At 43.9% G+C, this 18,801-nt stretch overlaps 1 protein-coding gene across 4 annotated transcripts in view; it reads right to left on the bottom strand.

Annotated features, from left to right (window-relative positions):
- Nucleotides 1-17,945, bottom strand: part of pde5ab (phosphodiesterase 5A, cGMP-specific, b) — a 216,616-nt gene extending 198,671 nt beyond the window's left edge. For 2 of the 4 annotated variants that reach the window (XM_085962982.1, XM_085962974.1), the window contains exon 1: nucleotides 17,396-17,945. In XM_085962982.1, the coding sequence (XP_085819108.1) occupies nucleotides 17,396-17,493 (98 nt within the window). In that variant the 5' untranslated portion in view covers nucleotides 17,494-17,945. The remainder of the gene's footprint in view (nucleotides 1-17,395) is intronic. The other 2 variants (XM_085962965.1, XM_085962991.1) reach the window with 2 other exon arrangements.
- Nucleotides 17,946-18,801: the final 856 nt, after the last annotated feature.

Raw genomic sequence — 18,801 nt, 5'->3', positions numbered from 1 at the left:
ATGAGCAAAGTGATGGAAGGTGTCATCGACAGTGCTATCTGTAATGTATATACCTTTAAGGGAGGGAACTACTTTTTACAGCTCATGTATACCGTAGTACCGGCAGTGACCACACCTGTATATAGCACTGAGTAGTAATCTGTACAGATCAGTTCCCGTGTGAGCCACGTTGAGTAAACACCTGTTGTTACCGTTCTCCTGCAGTCTGTGTCTTATTATACACGGACACAACATTGACGACGAGGCAAGTTCGAACCTATCTGCAACTCTGCATCACCTCCCGGGGATTCGTTCCTGGAGATCAGTGGATTGGAGGTCAAGGCCAGAGACTCGGGCGTCGACCACGGGCAACCGCCCAGTCATCCAGCAGAGACTCGAGAATTGCGGGGGAGGCTGTCGAGAGCCAGGCTTGGCTTTCCAGTCGAGGTGGTCCAGCGAAACGGGCTGGCAACAGGTAGTGCGCAGACCCTTCCCGGACAGCGGCGGGCTAGAGCCCGACCGAGCGGCACAGCAAAGGGCCGAGCAGCGTCGACGGGGGAGAGAGAGAGAGGGCAGAACGCACAGGGCGCAGCCGGTGTTCAGGGGCCGAGCAGCGTCGAAGAGAGGGACAGAGAGACGTGCAGAAACCCGCGAGGCGCCGCCATTGCCATGAGGACCGCCGAGAGCGGCGTTGGTAGCAGCGCAGGAGAAGCGCGCGAAACCTACAGGCGCTGCCATTGCCACGAGAACCGCCGGGAGCGGCATTGGCAGCAGCGGGGGAGGAAGGAAAGCACGGGAGACGCCATTTTAAGCCATTGGGAGACGCCATTTTAAACCACACCCAAAATGCCGAAGAGTGGCAGTATCACCGCATTTGACAATGAAGTCGAAGATTGGACAACATATGTCGAACGAATAGAGGTGTACTGCAAGGTAAATGAGGTGTCAGATGACAAGGAAGCGTCGGTATTGTTAAATTTAATGGGTGCAAAGACGTATGGTTTATTACGAAATTTAGTAACCCCAACGAAGCCAATGGAAAAGAGTTTTGAAGACATAGTAACGATACTACAGGAACATTTAAACCCCACACCGCTGCTGATAGCAGAAAGATTCAAGTTTCACAAACGGAACCAGCATAAGGATGAAAGCAATGCTGATTATTTAACAGAACTGCGCAAACTATCGAAACACAGCCAGTTTGGAGCGGGACTGGCAGATACCTTAGGGGACAAGTTTGTGTGTGGGCTTCAAAGTGAAGGAACCCAGAAACGGCTTTTATCTGAAAAGGACCTTACGCTGGAAAAGGCTTTCAGCATTGCGGTATATGAAGCAGCAGCACGGGGCGCTGCAGAGATACAACAGAGACCGCAAGAATATGGCACAAATGAAATGTCATATAGAACAGAGACGTGCTATCGCTGCGGCAGAACAACACATGACCAGAATGATTGCTGGTTCAAAGACAAAGTGTGCAGACAGTATGGAAAAGTAGGACACATAGCACGAGTCTGCAGGTCGGGAAAGAAAACCAGCAATAAGAAACCTATCAAAGAAAAGTACAAGAAGGTACATAAGATGACGGAGAATAGTTCAGACGAACAAAAGAGTGATAACGACTCCGAAAGCAGGGAACTGAGTTGTCTGAAACTACATAATGTGATCACAACGGAGGATCACCGAACCATTTGGGTCACTCTCAAGATAGCAGGAGTCCAGGTAAAGATGGAATTGGACACAGGATCGGCCCTAACAGTCATAAACCGACGGACTACGAGCAGCTATTCTCACACATACCCTTGAGAGACACAAAAATTATTTTGAAGACGTACACGGGGCAAAAAATCTACCCCAAAGGAAAAATAAGGGTGACCGTTATATATAACGGTAAGGAAACACCAAAACTAGACCTGTATGTATTGCAAGATGGAGGACCACCATTACTGGGACGTGAATGGATCCGGAAAATACAACTGGATTGGCATTCCATACAGGCACTGACTGTGGCTGACAAAAAGGATGACGACGTCACACCTGGGCGACTGTCAAAGATCCTAACTGACGCGAAAGAAGTGTTCCAGCAAGGACTCGGAACACTAAAAGGCATGACAGCGACGATTAAAATTTAAGAAAACGCAAGCCCAAAATGTTTCAAGGCCAGACCGGTACCTTATGCGATCCGCCCAGCCGTCGAAGCAGAGCTGGAGAGTCTGGAACGTTCAGGTGTACTGTCCAAGGTAGACTGGAGCGAGTGGGCTGCACCCATCGTCCCTGTGATGAAAAAGTCATTGAGCAGCACGCCTGGGGAACCAAGGAAGGTTCGCATCTGTGGGGACTTTAAGGTAACAGTGAACCCGGTCCTTCACACCGTACAATATCCACTTCCGCGGATTGAAGATATTTTCGCCTCGCTATCTGGAGGGAAACGCTTCACTAAGATTGATCTGGCCCAGGCGTATCTGCAAATGGAGGTAGAAGAAGCATCAAAAAAATACCTCACAATCAACACCCATAAAGGTCTCTACCAATACAACCGGCTGGTATTCGGGGTAGCATCAGCTCCGGCTATTTGGCAGAGGGCAATGGAACAAGTCCTGCAAGGGATCCCAGGGACCCAGTGTTATTTGGACGACATCCTGGTCACGGGCGAAAATGACAGTGATCACCTTGCCAACCTGGAGCAGGTGCTCACTAGATTGCAGGAATATGGGCTCCGAGCTAACCGCCCCAAATGCGAGTTTTTTAGAAAACAGATCTCGTATTCTGGCCACGTTATCGATAACGAGGGGTTACATAAGTCCCCAGAGAAGATTGAGGCAGTAGTCAAGGCTCCAGCACCGGAAAATGTGTCACAACTGAGGTCGTTCCTCAGGCTGGTAAACTACTACCATAAGTTCTTGCCAAATTTGTCTACAACACTACACCCACTGAACACCCTACTGCAAACTGGGGTGCCATGGAAGTGGAGTGACGAATGTAGACGAGCTTTCCAGAAGAGCAAAACACTAATCACATCGAAAGAGGTATTGGCCCATTACAACCCGGCATTACCAATTCGGTTGGCATGTGATGCGTCACCCTACGGCATTGGAGCGGTGCTGTCGCACAAATTCTCGGACGGCTCAGAGAGGCCAATAGCCTTTGCGTCACGATCACTAACCTCAGCCGAGCGTAACTACGCCCAGATTGACAGGGAGGCCCTCAGCCTGGTGTGGGGAGTGAAAAAGATCAATCACTATCTGCACGGGCAGAAATTCACCTTACTGACTGATCACCAGCCTCTTGTCTCAATTTTTCATCAGAAGAAGGGCGTTCCGGTGATGACTGCGCAACGACTACAAAGATGGTCACTTTTTCTAGGGGCACACCACTATGAGATTGAATATAAGGGCACGAAACAGCATGGAAATGCTGATGGGCTATCATGCCTGCCACTGCCTACTGCGGAGGAAGCACCAGCAGTGGATCCTGTCGAAATATTCCATTCGACAATAGTTGAATACCTACCGGTAACTAACGCTTGTATCGAAAAGGAAACCCGAAATGACCCGACACTGTCTCGGGTATATGATTTGATGGTGAGGGGATGGCCAGCACATGGCGACTCACTGTTGCCAGCATTCTCGACAAGGAGAGAACAGCTGTCAGTGTGCCGGGGGACCTTGATGTGTGGATCCCGAGTGGTAATTCCACCCAAGTTAAGGGATAGAGTGCTCAATGAGCTTCATGAGGGCCATCTGGGAGGGGTAAAAATGAAAAGCCTAGCCAGGGCTTATGTGTGGTGGCCAGGAATCGATAAACAAATCGAGGACCTGACCAAGAGCTGCTCAGGATGCCAGAAAGTCCAAAATGCACCACCACATGCCCCTCTACACCCATGGGAGTGGCCCTCATCTCCATGGCAACGGGTACATATTGGTTTTGCTGGTCCATTCATGGACTCAATGTTTTTAATAGCCATGGATGCGCACTCGAAATGGCCTGAGGTCATCAAAATGTCCTCCACCACCACGGAGAAAACTATTGCAGTCCTACGGACCATTTCTGCCAGGAATGGCTTGCCAGAACAGATTTGCTCCGACAACGGACCACAGTTTGTGTCCGAAGAGTTCCGGAGGTTCTTGAAAAAGAATGGGATAAGGCATTACACATCCGCCCCGTATCATCCAGCCACAAATGGATTGGCTGAGAGGTTCGTACAAACCTTTAAGAAGGCAATAAAGGCTATGTACAATGACAACATTCCGCTGCAGCACAAGGTGGACAATTTCCTGTTCGCCTACCGGAATGCGACACATGCAGTCACCAACCAGGCCCCAGCCATGATGTTCTTTAACCGAAGGTTAAGAGCTTGCCTGGATTTGCTCAGACCAAATGTACGAAGAGATGTTGAGAGTAAGCAATTCCAGCACATCCATGAGAAGCCAACAAGGAGCTTCAATGTAGGGCAACCAGTCTTGGCCCACGACTACCGAACAGAAAAATGGCAGCCAGGAACGATATGCACACGGCAGGGCCCACTAATGTACACAGTGGACGTTGGGGAGAGCATCGTGAGACGCCATGCTGACCAGATCCTAGAGTCACAGGAACAAGTCAACCCCATGCCTCGCCCATACGTACCTGGTGATGAACCCGACGTACAGGTCGCATCTACCCCAGAAACAGTAGCATCGGAAGCTAATGAACCATCCGACAACAGGGGGCCAGAATCGCCTCCGCACCAAGAGCAAGACACTCGGGAAAGGCGCTATCCAGAAAGGATCAGGAAGCCTCCCCAAAGACTGAATATATAAATAGACTATTTTCAGCTAATGTTGCATGTTAAAAGTGTTAATTGTAATTAGTTTGATATTTAATTGTTAAATGAGTGTTATGGTACTGTTAATCTAAAAGGGGAGGAATTGTAATGTATATACCTTTAAGGGGGGGAACTACATTTTACAGCTCATGTATACTGTAGTACCAGCAGTGACCACACCTGTATATAGCACTGAGTAGTAATCTGTACAGTCAGTTCCACTGTGAGCCACGTTGAGTAAACACCTGTTGTTACCGTTCTCCTGCAGTCTGTGTCTTATTATACACGGACACAACACTATCAAGCGGCACTTACTCAGCAATAACCTGCTAACTGACGCCCAGTTTGGGTTCCGCCAGGGCCACTCAGCTCCTGACCTCATTACAGCCTTGGTCCAAACATGGACAAAAGAGCTGAACTCAAGAGGTGAGGTGAGAGTGACTGCCCTTGACATCAAGGCAGCATTTGATCGAGTGTGGCCTCAAGGAGCCCTAGCAAAACTGAAGTCAATGGGAATCAAGGGGAAAACTCTCCATTGGTTGGAATCATACCTAGCACAAAGGAAATTGGCTGTGGTTGTTGGAGGTCATTCATCTCAATCACATGACATCACTGCAGGAGTTCCTCAGGGCAGTGTCCTAGGCCCAACCATCTTCAGCTGTTTCATCAATGACCTTCCCTCCATCATAAGGTCAGAAGTGGGGATGTTCGCTGATGATTGCACACTGTTCAGCACCATTCGAGACTCGTCAGATACTGACGCAGTCCGTGTCCATATGCAGCAAGACCTGGACAACATTCAGACTTGGGCTGACAAGTGGCAAGTAACATTCGCACCACACAAGTGCCAGGCAATGACTATCTCCAACAAGCGAGACTCTAACCATCTCCCCTTGACATTCAATGGCATTACCATCGCTGAATCCCCCACTGTCAACATCCTGGGGGTTACCATTGATCAGAAACTGAACTGGACCAGCCATATAAATACCGTGGCTACAAGAGCAGGCCAGAGGCTGGGAATTCTGCGGCGAGTGTTTCACCTCCTGACGCCCCAAAGCCTTTCCACCATCTACAAGGCACAAGTCAGGAGTGTGATGGAATACTCTCCACTTGCCTGGATGAGTGCAGCTCCAACAACTCTCAAGAAGCTCGACACCATTCAGGATAAAGCAGCCCGCTGGATTGGCACTCCATCCACCACCTTCAACATTCACTCCCTCCACCACCGGTGCACTGTGGCTGCAGTGTGTACCATCTACAAGATGCACTGCAGCAACTCGCCAAAGCTCCTTCAACAGCACCTTCCAAACCCGCGACCCCTACCACTTAGAAGGATAAGGGCAGCAGACGCATGGGAACATCGCCACCTACAAGTTCCCCTCCAAGCCACACACCATCCTGACTTGGACCTGTATCACCGTTCCTTCACTGTCGCTGGGCCAAAATCCTGGAACTCCCTTCCTAACAGCATTGTGGGTGTACCTACACCATATGGACTGCAGCGGTTCAAGAAGGCGGCTCACCACCATCTTCTCAAGGGCAATTAGGGATGGGCACTAAATGCAGGCCTAGCCAGCGACGCCCACATCCCATCATCAATGAATAAAAAAAACACCTCCACAATACAATACACCTCCTTACCACTAGATGTCAACATTGTAACTGAAGGCCATGTTTTCATCTGGCTATCAACATTAACAAAAAGTGAGAAATTATTACTGCCAATGTTAGTGGACAGTGGGTGTACATTCCTCTATTTAGTGCTTTAGAGATGTTAAATTGTTTAAAACCAACCAGTTAATGCCTGCATCACAATTAAAGACAGAGGATTGTCATACAAATGCAGTAAGAGTTTGTCTGCTAATATCAGCATCAGTAATTTCTAGGCTTAGATGTAATTAAGCAGGGGAGAAAAGATAGTAGAAAACAGTAATAGATTTTTCTTGTTTATAACCACTATTCTGCATCTTACTCCAATGCTAAAATATGTTCCTGACTATTGTGATCTTTTTAAAGGCCAATGAAGGGAACGGTGGTGAGGTGGGGGCTGGGGGCGGGGGGGGGGGCGGCGGGGAAGGGAGATAAAAATGAAAACTGAGTTCTGAATTAAGACCAAATCGGTGAGTCAGTTATATGATAACGGTAAGATTTCTAAATTTCACTGAAAAAGCTGCTATGACTATAAAGCAGTGAATACTAATTAATTCTTACAATGACTTTTTGCTAAAATTAGTGCACAGAAGAATTTCACCCTCTAGAAGTTTTAAAGACACTAGAAGATCACCCACAGGAGCTGCTCACAATGAGTCTGATGATTCACAATTTTATAAAAACAGGGATGTTTATGCCATATATGGGTAACATCAGGGCCTCTGATTTACAGTAACTCAATAAGTCAAATTCTACTTTTATTAAATGTTATTCTGGGATTTTTTTTTATGCTTTGGGAATTGAATTCCACAATTCTGTCCTTTATTCTGTGACTTTTATTTGCATGTTTTATATATCTTCCTTTATTTATGTATTTAATTTTTATCAAAATGGTATGCAAGATGCACGAGTTGGAGGTAGATATCTACGCCAGCAATTTGCGCAGGGGCTCTCTCATTTATGCCATTTCTCCAAGGTTTCTGCCGATCTTCTGCCAAAGTTACATAAAAGCATAGAAAATGATAGTCAGGAAAAGACCAGCAGTTCATCGTGTCTGTGCAATATCGCCATGGTGCAACTAAACACATTGCCCTGCCGCCTCACCCCACCCACATAATCTCCTGGAGGAGACAAAAAAAACTGACGAAATAGCCTAGGATAATTCAGGGAGAAAAGAAGTCTTGGAAATTCCTCTCTGATTCCCAAAGGTTATCAAACAAGTTCCAGAAGATTACAGCACCCAATACCACATCCACTTGGAGCACTGGAGGCAGCCCTGGGCAGTGCTAGCACTGGGGGATGGTCTGGGCTTTGGTAGGACAGGGAATGATCCTTTAGTTTTGCAGAGCTGGGTGGGCATCCTGGAGTTTGACAGTACTGCAATGGAGCTGCTGGAGTTTGGTAGCATGGGGTGGGGGAACCTTTGATTTGTCATCATTGTCGAGAGAGAACTTGGGAGTGTGGCAGAACTGTGGAAGGCAATGTAAGGTTTGGCCAATTGGTGAATTCCTCCTGGGTGTCTGTCAGTAGTGAGGGAAGGACAGGGCATGGGCCTGACAGCACTGGGTGGGAGGATCCCATGTCTGGTAGCACTGGTTTGTCACTTTTTATGGGATCTCTGTTAGCATTGAATTTGGTGTTTTGTGATGGGTTCCAGGACATATATCTCTGTATCTGTCTGTCTGTCTCTCTCTCACACATCTGTAACAAAACTAAACATTTGAATTACTAACCATCAGCAAAACAGAGGTGGTAATTAAAGCTTTTAAAATTCAGCTTAGTTGTTTTTCATCTGAGAAAAATAATTCAAATTAGGACGAGAAAAAACATTCTGAGTTTGATTTTCATGTGATTGCTTCCATCGGGTGAGAAGCAGGGAAATCTTTAACTTTTTTTTGAGCAGACTGGAGTGGTCCCTCCACGCCATGTACACGGCAAATACTCTGTCCATTAGTACTTTAACAATGCATCGACTCCTATTGATTTTATAGGACCCTGTCTTGCACGATCTAATCAGGTTCCTGCCTGTTTCTGGCAGGCTCCTGAACCACCCATTTCAAGGCCCCTACCAAAATGGCAAAGACCCAAACATCGGCAGGAACAGGGCTGCACTGCCATTTTCATTGTGTGCCTCTCCATTCCCATCTAATAGGGGGATGCAAATTTGCCCCTCTGTCTTTGTCTGAGTCACCCTCTCTCTGTGTCTGAACTGGTGTTGCTGATTAGAATGTTTACATTTTCTAAGTGTCAACATAACAGAGGTGATAACAAGGATAACGAGGATAACGAGGAACAGCACCTCATCTCCCGATTAGGCACTTTGCAGCCTTCTGGACTCAATATCGAGTTCAACAATTTCAGATCATAACCTCGGCCCCTATTATATTTTTACTTATATTTTTTTTCCACCCCTTTGTTTTGGGTTTTCCCTCCCCCCTCTCTTTTCCTTTTTTTTTCTCTCTGCCACATGGCAGCTGTCTCTCATTCTGCCAGTACACTTCACACCTAATCTGAGCTGTCTTTTGTCTCTCCACTAGTCCTATTACCATCTCGTCTGGTTTTGAATTCCTCTTAATGTCTCTTCACTTCTTTTGTTCTCTCCCAGCCCTGCCTTTCGATCTATTTCATTTCCTTTCCAGTTTTGAAAAAGGGTTAGACCCGAAACGTCGACTCTAATTTCTCTCCACAGATGTTGCCTGGCCTGCTGAGTTTTTCCAGCATTTTCTGTTGTTATTTCGGATTTCCAGCATCTGCAGTATTTTGCTATCGTAACAGAGGTGATGAATTGGGTGGTAATGGAGGCAGTTCACTTCAAAGTTCAACTAATTTTTGGGTGAAATTGATCTTCAGCAGCTTGCTTTGCAGTCAATGCAAAAGAAAATGGAGCAAGGTGTAAAACGAGCAGCTGATTCATTATCACCCATTTAGCACCACCATCGAAGACCAATTTCACCCCCATTGTTTCTCTCAGTTTGAAGCATTCTCTGAAGTTTGTAGAACGCAAAACAATAGCTACTACAGATGTGTAATCAATGCTCCCAGTGGCAGGAAAGTGTAATTACAGCATGACAAGTTTTCATAGGTAGATTCTATTCCTAATGTGGACATTTGAAAATAGAAATAATATTGCATTAAAAAAGCCATACTCTTTTCCAGCCTCATACCAGCCTCCCTTCTCTTCTGTCCCCAGTCTCTCTCTCAATTTCATTTTCTACAGTTTATAGAACATAAAACAAAGGCTACAACAGGCGTGTAATCAGAAGTAAAAACAGAAAATGTTGGAAATACTCAGCAGGTCAGGCAGCACCTGCAGAGAGAGAAACAGAGTTAACGTTTCAGGTCGATGACCCTTTGTCAGAACTGGAAAAAGTTGGAGATGGAACAAGTTTTTAAGCAAGTGCAGGGGCAGGGAAAGGGGGGAGGGGAGGAAAGAACAAAAGGGAAGGTCTGTGATAGTGTGGAAGGCAGGAGAGATTAAATGACAAAATGGATGATGGTGCAGGCAAAAGGAGATGGTAATGGGACAAGTTAAGAAACAAAAGATGACTCTAGATGAAGTGTAAATGGCAGATGATCGACAGCTGCCATGTGAGAGAGAAAAAAAAACAAGATAGGGACCGAGGTTATGGTCTGAAATTGTTGACCTCTATGTTGAGTCCAGAAGGCTGTAAAGTACCTAATCAAAAGATGAGGTGCTGTTCCTCGAGCTTACATTGAGCTTCATTGGAACAGTGTAAGAGGCCGAGGACCGAGAGGTCAGATTGGGAGTGGAGCGGAGAATTAAAGTGACAGGCGACCAGAAGCGACCAGAAGCTCGGGGTCACCGAATGGAGGTGTTCCGCAAAGCGATCACCTAATCTGCGTTTGGTCTCCCCAATGTAGAGGAGACCGCATCGTGAGCATCGAATACAGTATATGAAATTGTAAGAGATAAAAGTAAATTGCTGTTTCACCTGGAAGGAGTGTTTGGGGCCCTGGACAGTGGGAAGAGAGGAGGTAAAAGGGCATGTGAAGGTGCCGGGCGAAGGAGAAGGGGTGTTAGGGGTGATAGAGGAGTGGACCAGGGTGTTGCGGAGGGAGCAGTCCCTCCAGAATGCTGAAAGGGGAGGTGAGGGGAAGATGTGTTGGGTGGTGGGATCACGCTGGAGGTGGCAGAAATGGCAGAGGATGATCCGTTGAATGTGGAGGCTGGTGGGGTGGAAGGTGAGGACAAGGGGAACCCTATCGTGGTTCCAGGAGGGAGGGGAAGGGGTGAGAGCAGAACTGCGGGAAATAGAACGGACACGGTCAAGGGCCGTGCCAACCACAGTAGAGGGGAATCCTCGGTTGAGGAAAAAGGAAGACATGTCAGAAGCACTGGTATGGAAGGTGGCATCGTCAGAGCAGATGCAGCGGAGATGGAGAAACTGAGAGAATGGAATAGAGTCCTGACAGGAAGTGGGGTGGGAGGAAGTAATCAGAAGTGTCATTTTGTTTGCACTCGCTCACACATGCATACATGTAGCCTCTGTTCTTCTAAAAAATTATAAATTTTACCTCAGAAAAACTTTTGAAATGTGTCCTTTAGCTTTTCTTCAAATAATTTTGGGAAACATTTGAGCAGAAGCGGAAAAAAATTCTCAGTCTAGCTGATTGAACTGTACTGATGCGTCCTGGGAAATTAGTTACACTGCCTATGATTAGATTATACAATCCAAATTCACCTCACAGAATCACAGCTCTGGGCAGAAAAATCAATTCTAATCCTAGGCTTTTGAAAGAGGTTGAGGCCTTCAAGTAAAAACATGAATGAAGGTATTAAAAGACACAGGGCCGAGATTAAGCTACACCCCCCACCCCTTGCCAGGAATGGTGCATGGGGAGGGTTAGCCTGAATGACCTCCCATGTCTCTGGGGCCATTTTTAACTTGTTGCGCCTGGCATTAACAGGGTGGTAATGGCCTCAAAATGGGGTCGGTAGTATTGCTGCCCCATAAACCTTGACAATGTGGCCAGAGACATTTTGAAATTGGCCTACTGGTTGGTGCCCAAAGTGCCTGTCTGTTTCAGGTGGTAAGCCCCTTTTAACATGCAATTCGCAGTCATCAGTGAACCTAATTGCTATTTTAGGTTATGACTGGTTGGCGTGTTCACTGTGCATGCTCCTATCAGTTCCACAGGCGATAGAGCAGGACAAATCCCATCCGGCCAATTACTGCCCCAGCAGTCTACTCTCAATCATCAGCAAAGTGATGGAAGGTGTCATCGACAGTGCTATCAAGTGGCACTTACTCACCAATAACCTGCTCACTGATGCCCAGTTTGGTTTCTGCCAAGACCAACTCGGCTTCCGACCCCATTACAGCCTTGGTCCAAACATGGACAAAGGAGCTGAATTGCAGAGGTGAGGTGAGAGTAACTGCCCTTGACATCAAGGCAGCATTTGACTGAGTGTGACATCAAGGAGCCCTAATAAAACTGAAGTCAATGGGAATCGGGGGCGGTGGGCGGGGGGGAACTCCCCACTGGTTGGAGTCATACCTAGCAGAAAGGAAGATGGTTGTGGTGGTTGGAGGGCAATCATCACAACCCCAGGACATGGCTGCAGGAGTTCCTCAGGGCAGTGTCCTAGGCCCAACCATCTTCAGCTGCTTCATCAATGGCCTTCCCTCTAACATAAGGTCAGAAATGGGGATGTTCGCTTTCCTTAGCCATCTCTTCTGCCTTATTATAATCACTGTTTTAAGTTATTACTTAATTACTACATCCTGAGTTGCCTCGTCTTCTCTGCTGTTCTTTACAGCCTTGGACCTCCTTACCTTTTCACCCAAGATTTTAAATTTTTAAAAATTAACAATTATGCCAATCTCCACGATAATGATAATTAATGCTCTCTCTAGACAGAGAGTTGACAAAAGCATAAGATAACAGTAAAGTACCGCAGCTTGATTCTGATTAGAATCTGCTGGAGTTGGCACTATACTGTAATAGATTGTCCATGATATCACGTATAACTCTGAATAACATATTCAAAATACAGGAGCCCATCTCAGATGGTATCCAATAAGAAAACAATAAAATCACATTAATTGCATGATTTATGAAAGTAGTAACACACTTCTCCTTCTGATGGGTATTATCTCAACATTCTTTCACAGCTTTAACTGGAATTATATTCACTACTCAAAGCCTTGCTCCAATGTTAAACTGTGGGGGGTAAATTTTCATTTTTAGCACTCCCAGAATAGAGCTTTGTGTGCCAGGAGCATATATTTGGAATTTGGGTGTGCACCACCCATGATTTACCCTGTGATTTCTAAAGTTAGCCCAACAAAAGGAAAAAATAGGGAATGCTTGTTTAGGACTGTTAAATCTTAACTAAAGGACAATTAAAACCAATCAATCAGCTCTGATCAGGTCAGAACCTAGGCTGACACTTGAGTGCAGTACTGAGGGAATGCTGCACTGTCAGAGGTGCCGTCTTTCGGATGAAATATTAAACCAAGGCCCCATCTGCCTTCTAGGTGGACATAAAAGATCCCATAGCACTATTTCAAAGAAGAGCAGAGGAGTTTTCCCTGGTGTCCTGGCCAATATTTATCCCTCAACCAACATCACTAAACCAGATTCTCTGATCGTTACTTTATTGCTATTTGTGAGACCTTGCTACATGCAAATTGGCTCCTGCATTTCCTACATTACAACAGTAACTACAGTTCAAAGTTCAATTGGCTGTAAAGCGCTTCGGGACATCCTACGGTCATGAAAGAGGCTATATAAATACAAGTTCTTTCTTTCTAAAATGATAAGAAGATTGGATCATTACCCACAATCAGGTTTCAATCTTTCATATTCATTGTGAATGTCCTTCTTTGTAAATAACTCTCTGCTGGATATGTCCGGTAATGTGAAAAATAATAACTGATCCTGCAGATATTTTAATTATTAGCAAGAAACTGTGTAATCCAATGTTCCAGATTGTAAATTCAATAGCAACTGAACCCGAGAGTAGAACAATAAATGCAGATCATGTTTAAGTTGAGCTGTCCCCAATTGTAAATACATGGGTGATTGTCACTTTCAATAGGTCAGTCCCCTCACTAATATCTCAGAACATTCTCACTTGTGCTGTCATATTGCTTACTTTACTACACAGTCTAAGTAGTGCCAGTAAACAATTATTCAGCAGCATAAACAGAATATATGTTACCCATCAAAAGGAAAATGGGCAGCCCATTGATTATGCTTGTGACAACTTTGGTTGAAAATAAAAAGGGATTTCAGGATAAATAAATTGCAAAGATCAATGGCAATTTAGAAATCACAAATAGAATGGACTTGGAATTATAACTGCTTAGAGATTTAAACAAGTTCACTCATCAGTACAGGTGATATACAAAAAATGCAAAATATTGTCAGGCTAGGTGGGGCAGGAGGAAGTTTAACTGTAATATTATGTTCATTATGAAAAGTCTGCAGGAACTAGGTAAGGCTGTGGTTTGACAATAAAGTAATAGAATTTACATATCAGCAGGCAAAGCAGGACTGACGCCTAATCCCTGTGCAAGGAAGAAATGCAGATTTGCCATTGGTAATACTAGAACCTAAACAACCCTATATGCGCAACATCTGTGAGGATCCTTAATATCATGGGATGGGGGGGGGGAGACAGTACACACACACGAGTGGACCTCGGTTATTCCTTGACAACTTTCCAGGGCAAACAGCTGGGGTGTGATGTCTTGGCTATGCTCTGTTTTAGCCATGTCTTTTCAAAGATCTATCATCCTCCTTAACAGAGATTGCAGAATGCCCAATGATACCCTGGTTTATGAAGCTTGCTTAGATGCTTAAACTGTTTATTTATCACCCATTTAAGATCCGTGTATTAGTCTCCACAAATTCATGTCTGATCCATTTGAACTCAATATTTTGTGTGATCTTAATTTCTCACTTTAATAGTTATCACACTTGCCTCTATCACTGCAAGCAGAGTAAGTGAGCGTCATGCTTTGGTGGTTGCTCCACCTTATTGTATTTAGCATTCGGATAGGGGTGTCCTATGTTTACACCTCAAATTGCTGATTTAACAGTTTGAGTTTTATGTATCTCAAGAGAGTATGGTAACCAACTGATATCTGCCAATGTATGCTTATTCTATAGAAAGGTAATATCAATTTTCTGGTGTCTGTAGAGCCTTAGCTTATAGAAATAGACCAAAGGACGTTACCAATCCAAGCAATTCTTTGTTTTATTTGGTGACAAAACCTCAGGTGAAACCATTGCCAACCAGAGGGTGTCAAAATGAGGTAACATAAAAAATTACCTTGCGTGATGGTATAGTTAGTTCTCGTCCACCTAATAAGCTTAAGGTCCATCATACTTCTGCTACAACTAACTGATGGTCCAATATTTAAAGGTTTACTCTAAATTTTACTGATGTAGCAGCGGCACTGTGTAACCTGCATTGTCTTGAATTGATAATTCAAGTTGACAAGCACTTTGGCGTAGATGTGCTACAAGTTTGCCTTAGAGTTATATTTTTTCTTACTCACCTTCATCAAATGTGGAGGCCAAATGAATGAGGAAGAATCTTTGATTACCAACCCTTATGCTCTTCCTCTTTCATCGTAAGTAGCTCAAACTCATACAAACATCTCCCTCCCTCCAATCCATACCCAATCCCGTCACTTTCCGGACCAGTGGGTTAGGTTAAAATTGCCCCCAACAACAATTCTAAGTATAAAGATATTGCTCCTCAAGTAAAGATCAACTACTTGCTCCTTTAGGTTATATTGTGTGCTCTGGTACTTCTGGTTTTGCAAAACAAAAACATTCTGTACTTCTAACTTATTCATTTCCTTCATAATTTTAAAAATATGGTAAAATATGCCCACATAATCTTTCTTCCAAAGAACATGGTTTGGTTACCTAACAAAAACAGCGCTTCAACCTACTTATGACAAAATGGATTATATCCTTTTGCGTATTTCTCTGTTAATTTAAATTCCTTATATATAATGCAAACTATTCTTGGTGGCTACTGGCTTAGATGAGTTACTGAGGCTGACAGTAAAAATAAGTCAAACTAATATCAGTAGCAATATATTCATTTATCTAGTGCTGCTCAGAGTCTCATAATGTCAGGCTCAATAATTCCTCTATACCACAACATTCAATAATGCCATCAACAGAAAGGAATATCATTCTTGGCAGGTTAGCAATTTTATTTACAAATTTCTGAAGCACAGATATCTTATTACGGAAGACAGATCCTATAATCATCTCATCAGCCAATCAGATGCTCACAGAGTGACATTAATTTCTGTTTCTTGTTACAGCCTTTGAATGCTACTTATGTTGGCAAATTGTTGAGTGTTTCCCATTTTTTGAAACATTCAAATTCCTCTGTGTTGTTCACCATTTGATTGACATAATGTTTAAAAATAAGTAATCAGAAGTGCGAATAGAAATGTAACAGAAAAATTGAAAAGGTTAATTGATTTCTAGAATGCAATCTGTCTTCCTATGTTGCTCTGTTGACAATGATGGGGCTCTAAGAGTTAGAGGATCATCTTCTAAAAGGTATCTCCTAGTGCTCTTTAGTGTTAATAAAAGAACTGTGTTTAGTGTGCCATTTCCTTCAATAAAGAAATACTTTTCTCTACAAATAGTATCTTTTTAGTAAGAAAATGACAACGGCCAATTAGTACATAGCAAATGACTGTATAACAGCATTGCTAGAATGTTTTATTCACTTAAATAAGATACAAATCCAATGTATATGTATTATTAATATTAAAATAATTAAGTGACATATTTGCATATGGCTTTTTTCACTAAATTGAAAAAGGATAGTGACTATAATCTTCAACATTTGATATTAGAGCTGACATTATATATTGAAGATTACAATAGTTAAAGCCTAATAATTTTGTTTTCCTATTGAGTTAATTGAAAATCACATAAGTCTTTATAGAGTAAAAGGGAGAAAACCCTTACAGAATGTACAACGATGCAATGAATTTTCTGTTAAAAAATCAAATATTATTTGATGTATAGTGATTTATATCATAAAAGGCAAACACTGAAAAATTAAGTAACTAAGGGCATCATTTTAAAACGATGTGAATATGCTATTTTTAATTATTAATGCTAAATTTCAGAAAAATTAGTGCTTACTGATCATTTCTAAGTAGTTTAATATATTTTAATTAACAACGCATATTTATGATTGCTGTGAACAAATCTTTCTTCACTTTCTTATTTCTAAAATATCGTGCTGATACCACAACAGATCACATTTTCACCATGAATTTCATATCAGGGACGTGTAATAATATCTTAATTTGACCTGTGCTGTGCTTACTGCAACGTGTAATACGGTGCTCTTGTCAACTGCAGTGTGCCATTGCTTACTTCTGTGAAATATTGTGTGACCTTACATGTCAGAGGCTTTAAGTGTTGAACGGGGTAATTTTCACCTTTATACTTCGTGAACAGTCATACTACGAAATCGACGTTATCCTAACTTTGCACCTTGCCAGCAGCACATGACACAATAAGGAAATAATTAAGTGTTTCCTCTAAAATATTATCACTGATGATATGATTATAAAATACTTGGAATAGCCAGCACCCACATCTAACCAGTAAGTAACACGGGTATGATGACTGTCGAGTACTTGCGATTCTTCGGCTTTTCTCTCCTAATTCTGCTGATTTGTACAATTCGAGCATTTTTAATTCTGTGTTCTTTCACTGTCCCATCTCACGCGTAAACATTAAAAAGTTGTCATTTTATCCTACCGTACCAAGTTATCAACCACATCCCACCAAGGACCTGTAAATTAATTTACTTTAATGTACCCTCTGCAAACGAGTCATTTTTTAAAAATTCACACTTCCCTGACGTAAAGCTGTGCGATCGGTTGCACTGGATTCCTTAAAAAGCTGGCCCGTTGTCGGTTTAACTCTCCTTACCTGGTAGCCTTCCGGATAAAGTATGAATGTGCAAAGTCTACATTATCATCGAGCCAAGCCTCCGTGCGTTCGTAGTCGGTGGGGCTGTAAGTCGCCATAGCCCCGGCGGGCTGTCACGCTCTTTCCTTTGAGCCGTGCTGGGTTCCCCCGGGCTGTCACTCTCTGCTCGATGCTCCCCAGGGCTGTGCTGGTTTGCCCTGTCCCTCTGTATTTGTGCACGGCTCCCGGCTCCTGCCCCTTTGACGAGCCTGTGAGCGTGGCGATCCCGGTTGCTCCGGTTACATTGTTGCCCCCCTGCAGCTCGCGCGCCTACAGTCAGTGCCTGAGAAGTCAAGTCATCACTGCAAGCACAGCGAGAGAGAGAAAGAGAGAGAGACGCCTCCAAACACAGGAGCAGGACTTCCCCCTATCCCACCCCTCCTGAAGTTCCAGTCGTTAGTTGGGATCCCGAACCTGCAGAGGAGTCCCTCAAAGTCACAGGCAACAAACGAAGCGAGGAGCACCCCCAAAACACGCATCAGGATTTCCCAGCACGATCGACTGGCTCTCAGTACACAAAACATTTATACAGCGTCTTTGACCTGATCTGTCATCATCACGTATCGCAAGCAATTAATGGGTTGGAGGTACCTTATACAATTAATCCCGTCAGCCAGTGTCTGGTATTAGTCACCAATTTTGCTTTGGCTCCACTTTTCATTTTATTGCATTTTTTAACATGCCATTTTACAGATTTGCTCACAATACAGAGACCTTTTGTTTAAAAAACCCCCCCACAATAATACATTTTGGCAGTAGCCGACCATTAGTATTATGTGACAAAAAAATCGTTAGGAAAATAAATTTTGTTCCAATAATATTTACTTAGGAATCTTTGCTTTCAATATTTTTGACTGGACTCATAAATATGCTGCTTTTGAGAGTTGGTGCTGTCCCCTGTGTTAATCATAGTGATGTCTATCTCATTAATGTATGTTTTGTAAAACGATACTAAACCCTGGAAATCTTCCCAGCCCTCCTCCCCGTAATGCCTCTTATACTATATTGCACAACCTTTCAAAGCTCAGGACCTGAAAAAGAAACTCTCTACCAACAAAGAGACAGATTTTTAAATCTAAGGGAAGACTTTACGAATTAATGCTCCTGGCACAGATTTTCTCACACCAGGGGCCCATATTGGAAATCTGAGCACAGAGGTCAGCAGGCCTCGCAGGAGTTCTTTTTATCCCAAACCTTGCAACTTTAGCTATCAACGTGATTGTTCAAATACTTTGTTTTCCCCATCTGGATTGTACTTTCTCATTTCCCCTCGGTCTCATTCCACCATTGCTCATTCCCCGACTCCCACTTCCTCTGCTTTCCTGGTCTCATTCTCTCTCTGTTTCTCTCTCTCTCACAAACCCTCT

The sequence above is a fragment of the Somniosus microcephalus genome, chromosome 2 (genome assembly GCF_052327205.1).
Source record: "Somniosus microcephalus isolate GS21.2 chromosome 2, FLI_Smic_1.0, whole genome shotgun sequence".
In the NCBI taxonomy this organism is placed as follows: Eukaryota; Metazoa; Chordata; class Chondrichthyes; order Squaliformes; family Somniosidae; genus Somniosus; species Somniosus microcephalus.
Note: the sequence above shows the minus strand (reverse complement) of the source record. Positions and strands in the feature narration are given on the sequence as shown.